General features: G+C 40.4%; 1 protein-coding gene across 3 annotated transcripts; it reads left to right on the top strand.

The window, feature by feature from the left end:
- Positions 1–22: 22 nt before the first annotated feature.
- Positions 23–9,243, top strand: LOC143687829 (eotaxin-like). Of its 3 annotated transcripts, none has more exons than XM_077165190.1 (4): positions 23–96; positions 6,700–7,031; positions 8,214–8,322; positions 8,691–9,243. In XM_077165190.1, the coding sequence occupies exons 2-4, from the start codon at positions 6,956–6,958 to the stop codon at positions 8,794–8,796; spliced, it is 291 nt and encodes a 96-aa protein (XP_077021305.1). In that variant the 5' UTR covers positions 23–96; positions 6,700–6,955; the 3' UTR covers positions 8,797–9,243. The 3 variants fall into 3 exon arrangements, with proteins under 3 accessions (XP_077021305.1, XP_077021306.1, XP_077021307.1); XM_077165191.1 differs by having other exon boundaries at positions 29–96; positions 6,882–7,031; XM_077165192.1 differs by having other exon boundaries at positions 31–61.
- The last annotated feature ends 9,731 nt before the right edge of the window (positions 9,244–18,974 follow it).

Raw genomic sequence — 18,974 nt, 5'->3', positions numbered from 1 at the left:
TCAAAGGTATCACTTCCTGTCCGCCGAACTCGCCACTCCTAGGGAGATGGAAATCCTGGTGGTGTGCGCCAGTTGCTACTTTCTGCGTTTGTTAAGGTATTCTAAGAGATAAGCTCAGGAAAGAATTTGCTGGTTTTAAAGTAGAAATGAAAGGGAATAAAGTCCAGAGATTCAGGCCCCGGTTAGAATGTTATCTGATTCTGGGTCCCAATTAAGAGATGATGTATAGGGGCGAGGGGGGAGCTGGGAGTGAGATGTGAACACTAAAGCCTGGGGGGAAAGGGGGAGGAGGAATTCTTAGTTAGATTAAATGATTTAGGGCAGAAATAAGATTGAAGTTGTGGCCTTGCTATTTCAAGCCTAATAGCCTCATTAAGAGGAAAAAGAGAGAGAAGTAATTTGAGAATTATGTCTAGAAAGGAAGTTTGGCTATGGCTGCTGGCGTATGAAATTGACTGGAAGCAAAGAGATCAGAAGACTGCTAAATTATGGACAGATCTCTAATATACTGCCAAAGACAACAGTGAGTCTGCACCAAAAACAAAAAAGCCATCCACGGTTGAAAATGTACCAACCCTTGAGTCCTGCAGTCTGGCAGGCAGCCTTCAAAGGCTACGGAGCCCCCAGGGAGAACGTGTGGCTATTCAACATGTAATTCAGGAATGGCCAAGGGGAAGAATGGTAAAGGAGAGTCTCAGAAAGGGTGGTCAGGAACTTGGATTAAAAAACCAAAGGAACTTCCCCAAAGACTAGAATCAAGCCTAATCCATGGTGAGAGAGTTCACGATGACCGCCTGGAGGACTATTCTTCCCCTCCAGGAATGAGGGGAATTGCAAGTACCTTGTCCTCACCACAATTGATGTATGGAATAAAGAGCAAATAACATTTTCTTATTTCACATGTCACTGGATAAAGAAGATTGATATTCATACCTGACAGAAAGGGCTACCCATCTTCCAGAGATCCTAGAAGTTGATAGAATGACTAAATGGGATTTGGGGTTGTCTTTCTTAGGGAAGGATTAATTGTGTTCTCTGTGAAAAGAAATGAGCAAAGAACTGTGACAGAAAGTGTTAGTGCTCACCAAATATCTATGTGCTGCTCTCTACTTCTCAGCCTCCTTTGCAGTTAGCCTAAGGTCACAGGATGAGTGAAGGCCAATGGTATGTAGACAGTTGTGTTATAAATTGTTTCCATGTCTGATTCTTCAAAACATCCTATAGAATCCACCAATCCTTTGTCTCCTTGCCTCAGTAAACTTGGAGACCGCATATTCCAGATGATGTCCATAAATTGCAGTCGGCCTGAGTCTCTGAGTTCCCCCTTAGAAGAGAGCATCTTTGGAAAGCTGCCTGACCAGCATCAGGCTATGACATAAGCAAAAAATAAATATCCATTGCAGTAAACCACTGAGATTTTTGTCATTGTTAATACTGAAGAATAGGTCATTGCTACAATGAGGAATTGGCTCAGGGAAATGACTTGTGTATTCCCTGCCTCAGTTTTCCACCTTGGTACAAAAGAGTAAAGTTGATTTCCCAAAAGAATTATATGCAACAATGTAGCAGTAAGAGTAACTTAAATAAGAAATTGCTTGGATTTTTCTCAAGGCAATTCTGAGACATAGCTGTCACTTTTATAAATGATTCTGAAGATAAGGAAAACAATTCACCTCCCTAAACCTTTGTTTTCTCATTTTTGAAATGATTTAGAATGTTTACTTTATAGGTATATTGGAAGGATTAATCAGTCAACCCACATGAAATGAAAGTGTTGTAACTAGACCGCAGAAGTTACATGGTCTTTGAGAGCATGCTATGTGCCAGACGCATTGTCAGGATTTTACACTAACATATCTTTGTGCGTTTTTCCTCCAAAAGTAACAAAAACTTCAGATATGGCCTCAGTGACCCCTCGAAAAAGAGGTAGCATATCCTACTCGGTCTTGTTTTGCATAAGGGAAAATTGAACACAGGAGCTGCAATGCAGTAAAGTTTTCACAAGACAGGAATTCAAGAGATGGAGAGTCTAGAATCAGCTCAGCTTGAAATACACTAAGTTGCCGTAGAGATTTTATCACTGATCCCCAAGCCTTAGCTCTCTCCTCTTTGAAAAGAAAGTGTTGAAAAAAAATAAATGTTATCCCTTTCAATTCAGCCTATAATGTTGCAATTAATATTGTCTAATTATTAATTGCAATTAATATTGTCTAATGACTATGTCTGGAGCACAGTGGCAAAAACAGGACCTGATTTGAGGTCTTGGAGATGCTGGAAAGTGACTCCAAGCAATTGTTTCACTACGGGGGATTCATTTCCCACCCGTCACCCAGCATCCTTCATGACCAAGGACCTCTACTCACCAAGCTTCAAACACAGGCAAGATCTACTCTAGCTCACAGCACAGTGAGAAGCCTCCAAGGAAGGAGGAAAGGATAAAAACAGTGGCTGTCCCCACTTGCTGAAGACAGCCAGACAGCTGAGTTTAACAGCTGTTCAACTTGGGATGTCTAAAGATTTATTTTATTTACTCCTACTGAGGTTTCTCTCCTCCAGATTGAGTCCATAGCCCAGGGAGAAAAACAAATAAATGGAAGGTGATTTGCTGAATGGACTATCTGAATTCCCAGCAGTTATGAAATTATTTTTACTAAAAGAATATTAGCCAAACATGTCTAACGTCAAGAATATCTCAAACTTCTTGTATTGACACAACTTTGGGAACCTCCCATCTACCCTGTGTGCAATACAGGCATTGTTAGGAAATAGCCCTAGAATAACATGTCTTTATTTGGAAGCAGTAGGAGAATTTTAGAGAAAATATGTGCAAGAAGCCATCTTCCCAAATTCTGAGTCACTTTCTAGCATCTCCAAGACCTCAAAATCTGGCCCATTTCCTAATAAAAGGTAAACATTAACAACTTCTACTCACTGAACACCTGCAGTGAGTAGACATTGTGTGTGTGTTTCATTCAGTACTCACAGCATCCTCTGAGGTAGGAATCACTATTATTCCCACTGTGCCCTAGCGGAGAGTGGTTAAGTAAGCTGTCTGCTGCATCAGAGCTAGTCCCAGAGGCTTCATCTAAAGTCAAGCAGCCTGGTTCCAGAGTCTACACTAGACCTCCCCACCTACAGCTCAAAGGAAAGGGTCTTTCCCTAATAATCCTTAGTAGTCCAGGTAATCTCTACATTGGGTAACTGTAGGGCAATTATGATAGATTGGCGTTTAGAGACCCTGTAGGCCAACAAAGGTGCTCTCTCATCCTGTGCCCATGAGAGATAGCACCAATCAATCCCAACATGATTGATTGTCACCATCCAAAAAGTAGTGTCCCCATCCTTCTCTGTGCAATCAATACCCATCAGTCAACTTAATAAGCGAGCTGATACCTATTTGTCCAGCCCCCACATTTTACAAATGAAGAGAGATATATTTAGAGAGTTTGAAGAGAGATATATTTAGAGAGTTTAAATGACTCACCCATGGTCATACCCAAGGTTATATCGAGCCAGGTGTCTGAATTTGTCTGGCTGCTATGACAAGTACCACACTATGGGTTAACTACTCAATGGGTTAGTTTATACAATCTGAACATACTGGCTCATGGTTTTGAGGCTAAGTCCAAAATTTAAGCTTCAGCAAGGTGATGCTTTCTCCCTAAGTCTATAACATTTCGATGCTGGCTGCCAGCAACCTTGGAGTCCCATATCTTATATGCCCGCACCTTAGAGCTCCGAAGTTTCTGTGCGTTCTTCCCATTATGCGACAAGTTCTCTCCTTTCTGTTCCGGGTTCTGGTGACTTCCAGCTTCTGGTGCCTCCTCAAGTGAGCTTCTGTGGCTCCGGCTTACAGGGTTTCCAGAAATCTGGATTCCAACCTAACCTCATTCAATTCGGCCACACCTTAATTTTAAATAAGAGTAGATCCTATTTACAATAGGATCACACGTGCAGGAGTGTGGATTTAAATTAAGAATTTGCCTAAATCGGGGTCATAATTCAATTTAACACATCAGTACTGGACCTGACGAACCTAATTCTGAATTTCTTGCCTTTTTTTTTTGCCATCCATTACCAAAACTTTTTCATCACCTCAAGTATAAACTCTGTACAATTTAAGCATTAACAACACCCCTGCACCATTTCCTATTCCCAGCCCAGCGCCTGGCATCCTATATTCTAGTTTCTGACTTTATGGATTTGATTATTTTAATTATGTCATAATAGTGAGGTCATATAATATTTGTCATTTTATGTTTGACATATTTTTATAAACACAAGTCTGCAAGATTCTTCTATGTTGTTGCACATATCAGCACTTTATTCTTTTTTATATTCCGTTGTATGTAAACACCACAATTTGTTTCTCTAGTCATCAGTTGACAGACACTTGGGCTGCTTCCAACTTTTGGCAATTGTGAATAATGCTACTATGATCATTGGTGTGCAAATATCTGTTCTTGCAAATTTTAACATCTTGTGCATCCTTCTAATTGCCGTTCTATTTGTGATTATTTTTATTTTCTTTCTCTGGATGTATTTTTTGTATGCTGCCTACTCATTGAAAAGAGTAGCGTATCTTGAGAGGATTTTATTCACCAATAATCTAAGCTGTACATTGAGACTAGAAGTTGGTCTTTCAGCTCAAAATATCAAGGCTATATGATGGAAATCTAAGAAGGCTATTTCAGGGCTCAAAAAATGTGGCCATATTTATAAGCTCCTCTATGCCCTCAAGAAGATACTGAGTGCCCTGGTGTGCTTCATATCCTGCAAATACTATACTGTTAAAAACATTGGTTAGAAGCAATGGAAAACTTGTGAGATTAATATTTAAAGAGTTTTTTAAAACAAATATTCTTAAAAATAAAAATATACTTGGTCTAAGGATGTGATTTACAGTTCTCACAGAATAAGTCAATATGTACATGAAAAAGATCAAGTGCAAATTTAAACAAAGTAAATACAAAATAAGCAAACATTAAAAGTAATATAATTAGCAAGAGTATGAGCTTACATAGGACAATGTGGAATATAATGAGGGACCACAAAAATCACACATTCAAGAACATCCTATGGAGAGAAATAGAGACATGGGTAAGTTGTTTATACAAGCATTTTGTTATACATTACCATAATTATTAAAGAGAGCTTAAACTACCTAAGTGCCCAGCAGCAAATAATTGGAATTGTTTGAAGGTTAAGCATGATTGTATGTATCATTTGTTTGGTGGTAAACTCTCCAGATAGAATCCAAACTTTCCTTTCTAAAAACCAGAGGCATCTGTCTCTTGGGCCAGTGAGAGACAAGAGAGAAATCTCCATTTTCACAGCTTGATGTGAAATGTGAAATCTGATAGACTTGGAAAAGCTTTGTGGAACAGTAAGGATTTGAGCTGAGTCTTGAACAATTCCTGAAGATCAAAGAAGAGCATTTGAGAAACTGATTGGAAGCTTCAGTAAATTCACAGACATCAATATGAGCTTGTGAGCCAAAAAAAAACAAAATCCAGATAAGACCTCTGTGCCAGTGACAGATGCTATAATTTGCCACAATAACCTCCATTAAGGACATCAACTCCCCTTGCACCCTCTCTTACTAGGGGACTACCATTATGCAACAAGATGATACCTGTGGGTTCTTATCTCTCCTTTCTCATTGATGATTTTAGCAATCAGATGTCTTTTCTGCAATTTGTGCTCAGGTTGAGGATGAACTAGAAAACTGGTTTTCAAAATATGTTTCTTGAATCTTTGGGGTGTGGAGACACAGGGAGGCCTCCTGTTCTGCTTTGAATCACTACCCTCATTTTGAAATGTAGGATTTTGTCTTTTGATTCCACTTGGAGAAAGGCTTTAACAGCTAAGCAAATAGTTTAACACGCACAGGAAATCAAGATCAGTAGAAACTAGTCAGTTCTGATGTCCTCCAACACTAAAACATAGGGCACTAGGATTCTGTGACCACTGGATTGAATCACCGGGGCAAAGTTCTCAGGTGCTGCTCTTCCTGGATACCAGAGACCCAGCAATGTTTAGTGGAACTGAGCTCTCTCTGCATCTGGGTGGGAGCCCAGCAGAAGTGTTAGGGGCCCTTCCTGGCTTCCAAGGTTTTGGAGAACACCATGTGAGCCCAGGGATCAGGGAAGGGTCTCAGCTCTCCTCATCTCCTCCTGACTCCTGACCCTGCTTTCCTTGTTTCTTTCCTCTCTGAAGATATTTTGTTTCACAGAAAGCGGAGCTTTCAAGAATAATTGTTTCAATGAGCATTACCATAACCCCATGTTCCTTTCCAGTCAGTCCTTACCCCCATCTGCCCAGAGGCAGTTACTAGGCTGATTTTTCTTCCACCAAGGATTTATCTTTCTAGAGATTCATATGAATGGAGTCGAATAGTATCTATTCTTCTGTGTCTGGCTTCTTTCAATTTGCAAAATATTCTGGAGATTAGTTTACGTTGTTGCATGTATCAGTAGTGGGTTCTTTTTTTTTTGCAGAGTAGCATTCCATTGTATAAAATACTAGTTGTTTGGCTATTCTCCTGTTGATAGACACTTGGACTATTTCTAATTTTTGACTATTATAACTTAAGCATTGGTGAACATTAAAAAAGAGAGAATAATCCTTTCAGATTAATGTTTACACTAAGCCACTTCACGATTACATAATCTCTTCCTTCCCCATCCTTAATCCCAGGATTGACGGAAAATGTGACAAGTCCCAGCCCATTGTTTGACTTTCTATGTCCTGTTTACCTCTGGGATCTGCAACTTGCTCAACTGCTTCAGAACTCCCTCTATCATGACTTCGTCATGACTCTGGGCAGCAAAGCCCCACCCCGGGAGCTCCTCATCCTCTCTGCTCCCTATAAAATGTAGGCAAAGCAGCTGAGGCTAAGACCAGCCCAGAAGTTGACAACCTGACGTGGAAGCTCGCGGCCTCCCCCTCCAGCATGAAGGTCTCCACAGGGCTTCTCTGCTTGCTCTTCACAACAGCTGCCTTCAACCCCTGCGTGCTTGCCCAGCCAGGTAAGAGCCTTCTTCCCTAATGGAAAGTTAACTATCTATGGGACTACCGGATCAGCAAGAATCTTCAGAGACTCACTGTAAAGTCTGCATGTTAAAGACGTGGAAAGAGATCTCATGAGGGGACAGGCAGTACCTCACATCCAACCAGTGGAAGAGCCAGACCTAGATGGCCAGACCACTGAGGCTGACATAGGTCTTGAAAGAGAGGCTCGAGCACCCATGGCCTGGCTCCCCACACAGTGTTTGGGGATGGGGTACTGTGTTGCTGTGCAATTGTGAGCATGGTGAGCCTTTTTGGAAGTGGCGGAGAAAAAAATTTCTATTGTCTGGAGGGGCTAGGATTTTTATTGACTCCAGGAGTACTTTCAAAGGGAGTTGTTAGAGGAAGGGGATGAGGTCCCAGGGAAATCTCTTGAGTGATATATTTAAATTCTGGAACTCTTGACAACAATATGTAGGTACTTTTTCCATCCTCTGATGACTTAGATCTATTGAGCATATCAGGCAGAATAAACCAGTGTGTGCAGTGGTAATAAACAATTCCAAATTATCAGTGGCTTAAAACAAAAAAAAAGATCATGTCTTGCTCACATTACATAGCTATCATGTATGGATCAGGGGTCTGCAGAATGTTCTTATGCTCAAGGTTCTAGACTGATAGGGCAGCTGCCCTCTGGAATGCTGCTCATCGTTTTGACAAAGGAAAAGGAAGCTGTGGAGGATCTTCACTGGCCACTACATTCTCTGGCACAGAAATGATATGTGTCACTTCTTTTTACTTTTTAGTTAAAACTAGGTAATAGCTCCAATTGATCAAAAATGAATAAAAAATGCAATGCAATTCTACCATGTTCCCAGAAAGCAGAGAACTGGGAATATTTAGTGAACAGTACTGTGACTATATCATAGCCACCAAGCCCTTCCTAATGGCAGAGCTAGAGCTTATCACATTGGCCAATGCTTTCTCCAAACCTTTGTTAGAGGTGAAGGGTCTCCTGCACAGCTGAAGACATCAAATCAGGGGCAGAGGTACAGGCCTTCAAAATAGATGGCTCCTACCCCTACCTTTTCTATTTCCGTGCCTTCTCCTCATGTTCCTTCCTTCCTTGCAAAGTTGTTGTTTAAAAGATCTCCATGTCATTAGTGGCTTACCCTTTCTATTTATTTTTTCAAAACATTCAGCTTCCATCCCCAGCATCTGCTGCTTTCATGTGACCAGTTGGAAGATCCCCATCCAGAGACTGGAGAGCTACAGAAGAACCTCTGGCAAATGTCCCCAGAAAGCTGTGATGTAAGAAGAAAAAACCCACCCTCCCCCAGCCCCCAATATTCATTTCTAGGGCACAGAACCAAGAACCATGTTAGAGTTACCTGGAGTCAAAGACTCAGGGAGTTAGACCTCTGTAAGCCAATCCGTGAATTTTCACAACGGCACAATTTTACTCCTAGCTCCCTGCCTGGGAGCTTGTTGAGGTCATACCAGTTTCTTCAAGGCATAAGCAAGGATGCCTAAATTTGCCCCAGTCTCTGCTGCCTTTCCTCCCTTTCTCCCCAACCATGGCAACCGCTTTAACCCATGGCAAATTACTCTGGAAGACTTAGGGTCAAGGGGGCAGAATCCTCAAAACAAGTCTTCTGACTGTGTTCTCTCCTCTACAGCTTCATGACCAAACTGGCCAAGAAGATTTGTGCTAACCCCAAGGAGAAGTGGGTCCAGGATTCCATGAAGTATCTGGACCGAAAATTCCAAACTCCAAAGTCTTAAGTGTTCACTTATATTGAGACCAAATCAGAGACTGATAAATGCTTGATTCATTTTTCATGGCCTTCTTGAGTTGCATTCTGAGATGATTTTATTATGTCAAAAGGGATAAATTTTATCTAATAATTTAAAACAACATATTGAATGTAAGTTATGGAAGTTTTTTAAATGTATCTGCCACAAATATCAGTTGCTTTTAAAATGTCAAGCTGTAGGTGAGCCCCTTATCCTCTGTGTGCACCAGTGCAGTCCCCTGCAATGTGTGGGCAATGCTCTTCCTCCCCTCCCTACCTCCATGGGAACTTGTAAGGGTCTTTGCAAGGATCATTAATATGAAAAGGTTTTGTATTTTTAGGAAGACATTGCTGTTGGAAAACAAAGGTGTGACTCATAATGTTATATGAAAGTTAGTGACTTTAAGAATATATACAACTTTTTCCATTAAAGTCAGCAGTTGAACTTTTTTGTGAGTAATCCTCATTGAGCTGGGAGGGAGAAAGATGATAGAGGGGGTGAGAGATACGGTTTCACGGGTGGAGGCTGTGTTCCTGAGAAATGACCGCTTAGCTTGACTGGTCTTCATTGAAATTCAGAGTAAAACTGACTGGACCAGATAAACTATGCCATCCCTCTGATGTCAGTATCCAACAGATCCCAGGTATTTCAGACCCCACTTATGTCCCAGACCCCGAGTATTTCAGTCTCTTATTCTGCAGAAGCCCCACCATTTTTCCATTTCTCATCAACCTCGGGCTTGCTGTGACAAATTGCAACAGCCTATGGTGCTGTCCCTGTGCTCAGGCCTTACTCCTCTGCTGTCCTCCAATTCAGGATGAAAAGATATTACAGACGGTGGGAAATCTGAGAATGTCTAGGTGACCCTTGGCAAGATGCTTAGACCAAGTCTTTATGGGATGAAATATAAGCTAAGTCCCGATGGATGGACAAGTAGAGGGACTCTGCTGGAGGCATCTAAGGGTAGGTAGAAAGGGAGGAAGTTTAGCTTGAACAAATTCCCAGTGGTAGGGATGATCATGATGTGTTTCTCAATTTGGGAGGAATTTCTCAAATTAGGGTTCAGGAACATGTGAAGTGATTGGGGAAACTGGGAAGGAAAGGTTGAGGTCAGGCTTTCGAGGTAGGGAGTTTGTGTTTCATTCAGTTAGTGATAAGGTGACTCTATTAATAATTATGCTAGGACAACAGAAATAAATTAAGACTTTCCCAGGCAAATAGGGTCATATGATCATCCTATAATAATGGGCACCGAAAGTTTAAAGGAAAAGGGAAGAGGCATGACAAGAGGTGCATCAGAGAGAGTAACCACATGGCTGAGGACTGGATTGGTGAAGGGAAAAGTGATGAGCATGCTATCTCAATGTGTAGGCAAGAGGTAATGGGGATCATCATTAGTAGATGGGAGGCTGGAAAGCAAGTGCAAGAAGAATGGGCCTAGGTAGGGTGATGTGACGAATGTAGTTGATGGTGAGGAGTGTGCCGTGGGGTGACAGGTGACCTCAGTTTTATCTCTAGAACTGGTGTATTCCACTTTGTCTTGGACCTCATTTACCTTATCCATAATATGGGGGTAATATATTTTAGGGAAGAAACTAAGAGATTTGACGGATGACTCCACAAGATCTCCTCTGAGAACATTATTTCTTGTAAAACATCACTGTCTCCACCCACTAGATCAGGGACAAGAGGAAGAGGGTCCTACCCCACATGCATCAAGTCAGCCAGGTAACTGGCAAACTTGCTTTATCTCAGAATGAGTCTTTTTGGAAGGTGTTTCTATGAGAGCCTCAAGTAGAAGCCTCATGTAATAACTACCACAGAATGGCTCCCTCTGGTTACAACAAGCCGTCCCTGCCTTTCCTACAATCCAGCAGACTTCAGCCCTAAATGTCAATCAATAACGCACCTCTAAATGTCAGCAGACCCCAGGAGGCATGCTCCAGCAGGGGGATGGCTACAGGAAAGATCACTGAGACTCAGGAGCTGCTCTGGTGCCAGGCACATTTTAACAAGGGCTCAAGTGTTTGTGAAACCTGAATAGAATCTGCAAACATACCCTTTGCCACGCTTTCACTCTTGCCTTTCAAAGAACCATGAACCCAACTCACCTCCAACTGGGACAGCATCACCTGCCCCTGGAGTATAAATTGTGAGCAAAAAGCACTGGAGATGCTTAAACTTTCTACTAGTACACCAGGAACCAGGAATGTCACCAATTGGATTCTCCAGGAAGCAAACTCTTAGACGGATAATTGCTTGCAGAAGGGTTCTGTAGAGTGCATAAGCAGGATTTGGAAAGTGAACTGTGACACAGTTACAACAAAAGTCTTAGCCAACATCACAGGGAACTTTAGAACTGGGATAGCCTAAGTTTGGGTTAGGGGAGTCAGACTTTTATATGCCCATCTCAACCAGTCATCAGATATAGGCTGCTTTTGAGAATGGGGCATGTCTCTGAGGAGGCAGCTCTCTTCACTAAGGGCAGGCTCCCTAGAGGAGACTCCGTTGAGAACTATTGGCTGCCAGCCCCACCCCCCAGCAGCTGAGGAACAGCATGTCAGCCCTGGGCTGCACACCATAGTATCCACCACCACCCCTTGTTCTGCTTGGATCTCATTGCTTATATAAATTCTGGACAATTCCTCCAGGATTATGTTGAGTCTCTATTCTGGCAGAAAATTGCAAGAGGTAGGTTTATGGTATAAACTATAGCACCTGTTGCTATAGCTGGTACTGAGGCCATAAATGATACTCATTACCTCTTCTTCTACCATTCATTCCAGATTTCCTTCACCTGCTGGTCCAAGTGATTTGCCTTTCCAGTTGACTCAGAATCTCTTCCCTTAGGGATCGAGCCCTAGTCATCATGCTGTTCTCAGGTCATGGATGCTGCTCTTGTCCATGTACTATCAAAACTGGGCAGAGTACCAAGAGGTAACTAAGTACTTAACCATAGTCTTCTCTGCTCCATTGTCTAAAAACAGCTCTACTCTTCCTGATGATATGGGTCATAAATCCCTGTCAGAGGGTGACACTTTTTACCTGGTTCTCCTTACATGCAGGGCTCTTGGCATGAGGAGTCTAAAGAGACCCAGTGCAGCCACAGCTAGAGGTCGAATGAGACTAACTGCCCTGGTGAAAGCATCATTCTCTGAGAACCAGGACTTCTCAGCCCACATAACCCTGAGTTGCAGAGACTGGAGGCACAAATTCCCCAAGTGCATTAGGAGTGATCGTTTAATTCGGGTGCTATGCTTCAGATTGTTTCTCCCCAAAATATATGTTGAAGTTCCAACCTCCAGTACCACAGAATGTGACCTCATTTGGACATAGAGTTGTTGCAGATGGAAGTAGCTAAGAGATTGTGCCAGAATAGTACAATATGAGATTGTGCTAGAATAGTACAATATGAGATTGTACTAGAAGAGGGTGGGCCCTTAGTCCAACATGACTGCTGCTCTTCTGAGAAGGGAGGAGAGACAGATACTGGTGGGAAGAAGGCCATGTGACAATGGAGGCAGAAACTGCAAGCCAAGAAATATGAAGATTCGCTGGCAACCACCAGAAGCTAAGAAGCAGGGAAGGATTTTCCTCTAAGGTTTCAGAGATAACCTGACCCTGAGAACCCGTTGGTTTCAGATTTCTAGCCTCCAGCACTGTGAGACAATGAATTTCTATTGTTTTAAGCCACCTAATTTGTGGTACTTTGTTATCCTAAGAAAAGAATACACAAGGTCATACCTACTTCCACCTCTTGATACCTGGTTCCATGTACTTTACCTATTGGAGATACAGAATCATATAATACTTGTGGATTTAGAGTCCATATTGAATCCTGGAGGATGGTGCCTCATCTTCACAGGATGGTCTCTTCAAGCTGGTGCTGTGACTGTGCCCTCAACAGTCCATTCCATTTACTCTATCAGGTCAGAAGCTTCTGGATGATGCAGCTATGTGGTAGGATCCCCTAATTATATGTGAGTGCTGCATCTCATTTGCTTTAAAGTGTGTCTTTGATCCACCGCAATGTTATGTGGGATCCAAGGCCAATAGATAAACATACTATACACTCTCAGATAACGGTGCTACAAATGGGAAACCCACACCTGGAGAATATGTCTATTCTGGTTAAGATGAATAACTCCCCTTTCTGGAATAGAAGGGGTGCAATGGAAATCAAATTTGTATTTACCATCAAATAGATGGTTAGTCTTCTTGATAGGCTCAACATTGGATTCTGTTGCTAGAAGGCTAGACTTTCAGCATCTTAGATTAGCCTCGATAACCAGGGGCCTATGCTATAGGGTGAACCTAAACCTCTGCTGTCATGCTCATGTATCCCCTGTTCTAGCCCTGAGATGGCAAGTCAGAACCCAGCTGATGTCAACTGGCTGAGTCTTTCCATCTACTTGGTCATTCAGTGTCTCTCTTGTTGTCCAAATTCTCTGGACAACAATTGCAGTGAGAGCAATACACAGATCATCACGTGCTGTGACTTTCCCATAGGTCTATCTACATGTCTTTTTCCTGACCGCCTTTTCCCAAATTTCCTACTTTTCTCCTTCCAGACTCCTGACCAGCCTCCCACCAGCACCACTATCCATGAGTATATATATATATTCTAATCTCAGGCCACCTCTCTAGAAAGCAGATGACCAGACACTGCCCATTTTAGTATCTTAGGCTGCTCAGAGCAAATACCTTGAAATGGGTTGGGATTAAATATTGGGGATTTATTCACTCATGTTTTTGAGGCCAGGAAAATGTTCAGATCAACACATCATCAAGGTGATGCTTTCTTTTCAGAAGACCAGCTGCCAGCAATCCTTGGCTCCTCTGCCACATGGCAAGGTACATGGCAGTGTCTGCTGGTCTCACCTTCTATTCTGCATTTCATAGATTTCAGCTTCTTTCTCCTGTGGCTTTCTCTTTCTCTGTCTTAATTTCATTTTCTTATAAAGGACTCTAGTAACAGGACTAAAACCCATCCTGGGCCACACTTCAACTTAAATAACCTTATCATAAGGCCCTACTTACAATGGGTCTACATCCACACGGATGGATTACTTTTTCTTTTTATTCTAAGATGATATATTTTTTTATTCTTTTTTTTTATTAATTAACGGGAAAAAAAGAAATTAACCCAACATTTAGAAATCATACCATTCTACATATGCAATCAGTAATTCTTAACATCATCACATAGATGCATGATCATCGTTTCTTAGTACATTTGCATCGGTTTAGAGGACCTAGCAACACAACAGAAAAAGATACAGAATGTTAATATAGAGAAAAGAAATAAAAGTAATAATAATAGTAAAAAAAAACCTATAGCTCAGATGCAGCTTCATTCAGTGTTTTAACATGATTACTTTACACTTAGGTATTATTGTGCTGTCCATTTTTGAGTTTTTGTATCTAGTCCTGTTGCACAGTCTGTATCCCTTCAGCTCCAATTACCCATTATCTTACCCTGTTTCTAACTCCTGCTGGACTCTGTTACCAATGACATATTCCAAGTTTATTCTCGAATGTCCGTTCACATCAGTGGGACCATACAGTATTTGTCCTTTAGTTTTTGGCTGGACTCACTCAGCATAATGTTCTCTAGGTCCATCCATGTTATTACATGCTTCATAAGTTTATCTTGTCTTAAAGCTGCATAATATTCCATCATATGTATATACCACAGTGTGTTTAGTCATTCTTCTATTGATGGACATTTTGGCTGTTTCCATCTCTTTGCAATTGTAAATAACGCTGCTGTAAACATTGGTGTGCAAATATCCGTTTGTGTCTTTGCCCTTAAGTCCTTTGAGTAGATACCTAGCAATGGTATTGCTGGGTCATATAGCAATTCTATATTCAGCTTTTTGAGGAACCGCCAAACTGCCTTCCACAGTGGTTGCACCATTTGACATTCCCACCAACAGTGGATAAGTGTGCCTCTTTCTCCGCATCCTCTCCAGCACTTGTCATTTTCTGTTTTGTTGATAATGGCCATTCTGGTGGGTGTGAGATGATATCTCATTGTGGTTTTGATTTGCATTTCCCTAATGGCCAGGGACATTGAGCATCTCTTCATGTGCCTCTTGGCCATCCATATTTCCTCTTCTGGTAGGTGTCTGTTCAAGTCTTTTTCCCATTTTGTAATTGGGTTGGCTGTCTTTTTGTTGTTGAGTTGGACAATCTCTTTACAAATTCTGGATACTAGACCTTTATCTGATATGTCATTTCCAAATATTATCTCCCATTGTGTAGGCTGTCTTTTACTTTCTTGATGAAGTTCTTTGATGCACAAAAGTGTTTAATTTTGAGGAGCTCCCATTTATTTATTTCCTTCTTCAGTGCTCTTGCTTTAGGTTTAAGGTCCATAAAACCACCTCCAATTGTAAGTTTCATAAGATATCTCCCTACATTTTCCTCTAACTGTTTTATGGTCTTAGACCTAATGTTTAGATCTTTGATCCATTTTGAGTTAACTTTTGTATAAGGTGTGAGATATGGGTCTTCTTTCATTCTTTTGCATATGGATATCCAGTTCTCTAGGCACCATTTATTGAAGAGACTCTTCTGTCCCAGATAAGTTGGCTTGAATGCCTTATCAAAGATCAAATGTCCATAGATGAGAGGGTCTATATCTGAGCACTCTATTCGATTCCATTGGTCGATATATCTATCTTTATGCCAATACCATGCTGTTTTGACCACTGTGGCTTCATAATATGCCTTAAAGTCCGGCAGCGTGAGACCTCCAGCTTCGTTTTTTTTCCTCAAGATGTTTTTAGCAATTCGGGGCACACTGCCCTTCCAGATAAATTTGCTTATTGGTTTTTCTATTTCTGAAAAATAAGTTGTTGGGATTTTGATTGGTATTGCATTGAATCTGTAAATCAATTTAGGTAGGATTGACATCTTAACTATATTTAGTCTTCCAATCCATGAACACGGTATGCCCTTCCATCTATTTAGGTCTTCTGTGATTTCTTTTAGCAGTTTTTTGTAGTTTTCTTTATATAGGTTTTTTGTCTCTTTAGTTAAATTTATTCCTAGGTATTTTATTCTTTTAGTTGCAATTGTAAATGGGATTCGTTTCTTGATTTCCCCCTCAGCTTGTTCATTACTAGTGTATAGAAATGTTACAGATTTTTGAATGTTGATCTTGTAACCTGCTACTTTGCTGTACTCATTTATTAGCTCTAGTAGTTTTGTTGTGGATTTTTCCGGGTTTTCGACGTAGAGTATCATATCGTCTGCAAACAGTGATAGTTTTACTTCTTCCTTTCCAATTTTGATGCCTTGTATTTCTTTTCCTTGTCTAATTGCTTTGGCTAGGACCTCCAACACAATGTTGAATAATAGTGGTGATAGTGGACATCCTTGTCTTGTTCCTGATCTTAGGGGGAAAGTTTTCAATTTTTCCCCATTGAGGATATTAGCTGTGGGTTTTTCATATATTCCTCTATCATTTTAAGGAAGTTCCCTTGTATTCCTCCTTTGAAGTGTTTTCAACAGGAAAGGATGTTGAATCTTGTCAAATGCCTTCCTGCATCAATTGAGATGATCATGTGATTTTTCTGCTTTGATTTGTTGATATGGTGTATTACATTAATTGATTTTCTTATGTTGAACCATCCTTGCATACCTGGGATGAATCCTACTTGGTCATGATGTATAATTCTTTTAATGTGTTGTTGGATACGATTTGCTAGAATTTTATTGAGGATTTTTGCATCTATATTCATTAGAGAGATTGGTCTGTAGTTTTCTTTTTTTGTAATATCTTTGCCTGGTTTTGGTATGAGGGTGATGTTGGCTTCATAGAATGAATTAGGTAGTTTTCCCTCCACTTCGATTTTTTTGAAGAGTTTGAGGAGAGTTGGTACTAATTCTTTCTGGAATGTTTGATAGAATTCACAGGTGAAGCCGTCTGGTCCTGGACTTTTCTTTTTAGGAAGCTTTTGAATGACTAATTCAATTTCTTTACTTGTGATTGGTTTGTTGAGGTCATCTATTTCTTCTTGAGTCAAAGTTGGTTGTTCATGTCTTTCCAGGAACCCATCCATTTCATCTAACTTGTTGTATTTATTAGCGTAAAGTTGTTCATAGTATCCTGTTATTACCTCCTTTATTTCTGTGAGGTCAGTGGTTATGTCTCCTCTTCCATTTCTGATCTTATTTATTTGCGTCCTCTCACTTCTTCTTTTTGTCAATCTTGCTAAGGGCCCATCAATCTTATTGATTTTCTCATAGAACCAACTTCTGGTCTTATTGATTTTCTCTATTGTTTTCATGTTTTCAATTTCATTTATTTCTGCTCTAATCTTTGTTATTTCTTTCCTTTTGCTTGCTTTGGGATTAGTTTGCTGTTCTTTCTCCAGTTCTTCCAAGTGGACAGTTAATTCCTGCATTTTTGCCTTTTCTTCTTTTCTGATAAAGGCATTTAGGGCAATAAATTTCCCTCTTAGCACTGCCTTTGCTGCGTCCTATAAGTTTTGATATGTTGTGTTTTCATTTTCATTCGCCTCTAGGTATTTACTAATTTCTCCTTTGACCCACTTGTTGTTTAAGAGTGTGTTGTTGAGCCTCCACATATTTGTGAATTTTCTGGCACTCCGCCTATTATTGATTTCCAACTTCATTCCTTTATGATCTGAGAAAGTGTTGTGTATGATTTCAATCTTTTTAAATTTGTTAAGACTTGCTTCTTGACCCAGCATATGGTCCATCTTTGAGAATGATCCATGAGCACTTGAGAAAAAGGTGTATCCTGCTGTTGTGGAATGTAATGTCCTACAAATGTCTGTTAAGTCTAGCTCATTTATAGTAATATTCAGATTCTCTATTTCTTTATTGATCCTCTGTCTAGATGTTCTGTCCATTGATGAGAGTGGTGAATTGAAGTCTCCAACTATTATGGTATATGTGTCTATTTCCCTTTTCAGTGTTTGCGGTGTATTCCTCACGTATTTTGGGGCATTCTGGTTCGGTGCGTAAATATTTATGATTGTTATGTCTTCTTGTTTAATTGTTCCTTTTATTAGTAGATAGTGTCCTTCTTTGTCTCTTTTAACTGTTTTACATTTGAAGTCTAATTGTTGGATATTAGTATAGCCACTCCTGCTCTTTTCTGGTTGTTATTTGCATGAAATATCTTTTCCCAACCTTTCACTTTCAACCTATGTTTATCTTTGGGTCTAAGATGTGTTTCCTGTAGACAGCATATAGAAGGATCCTGTTTTTTAATCCATTCTGCCAGTCTATGTCTTTTGATTGGGGAATTCAGTCCATTAACATTTAGTGTTATTACTGTTTGGATAATATTTTCCTCTACCATTTTGCCTTTTGTATTATATATATATCATATCTGACTTCCTTCTTTCTACACTCTTCTCCATACCTCTCTCTTCTGTCTTTTCAGTTCTGACTCTAGTGCTCCCTTTAGTATTTCTTGCAGAGCTGGTCTCTTGGTCACAAATTCTCTCAGTGACTTTTTGTCTGAGAATGTTTTAATTTCTCCCTCATTTTTGAAGGACAATTTTGCTGGATATAGGAGTCTTGGTTGGCAGTTTTTCTCTTTTAGTAATTTAATATATCATCCCACTGTCTTCTAGCTTCCATGGTTTCTGCTGAGAAATCTACACATAGTCTTATTGGGTTTCCCTTGTATGTGATGGATTGTTTTTCTCTTGCTGCTTTCAAGATCCTCTCTTTCTCTTTGACCTCTGACATTCTAACTAGTAAGTGTCTTGGAGAACGCCTATTTGGGTCTAATCTCTTTGGGGTGCGCTGCACTTCTTGGATCTGTAATTTTAGGTCTTTCATAAGAGTTGGGAAATTTTCAGATAATTTCTTCCATTAGTTTTTCTCCTCCTTTTCTCTTCTCTTCTCCTTCTGGGACACCCACAACACATATATTTGTGCGGTTCATATTGTCCTTGAGTTCCCTGATACCCTGTTCAAATTTTTCCATTCTTTTCCCGATAGTTTCTGTTTCTTTTTGGAATTCAGATGTTCCATCCTCTAAATCACTAATTCTATCTTCTGTCTCTTTAAATCTATCATTGTAGGTATCCATTGTTTTTTCCATCTTTTCTACTTTATCCTTCACTTCCATAAGCTCTGTGATTTGTTTTTTCAGTTCTTCTATTTCTTCTTTT

The sequence above is a fragment of the Tamandua tetradactyla genome, chromosome 6 (genome assembly GCF_023851605.1).
Source record: "Tamandua tetradactyla isolate mTamTet1 chromosome 6, mTamTet1.pri, whole genome shotgun sequence".
In the NCBI taxonomy this organism is placed as follows: Eukaryota; Metazoa; Chordata; class Mammalia; order Pilosa; family Myrmecophagidae; genus Tamandua; species Tamandua tetradactyla.
This window is presented reverse-complemented; position numbering and strand designations above follow the sequence as displayed.

Bases quoted from the DNA above. Each gene is read 5' to 3' on its own strand.
- LOC143687829 (XM_077165190.1), top strand. From the start codon at position 6,956: ATGAAGGTCTCCACAGGGCTTCTCTGCTTGCTCTTCACAACAGCTGCC. The intron at 7,032-8,213 runs GTAAGAGCCTTC...CAAAACATTCAG, and splicing joins CTGCGTGCTTGCCCAGCCAG to CTTCCATCCCCAGCATCTGC. The intron at 8,323-8,690 runs GTAAGAAGAAAA...TCTCCTCTACAG, and splicing joins TGTCCCCAGAAAGCTGTGAT to CTTCATGACCAAACTGGCCA.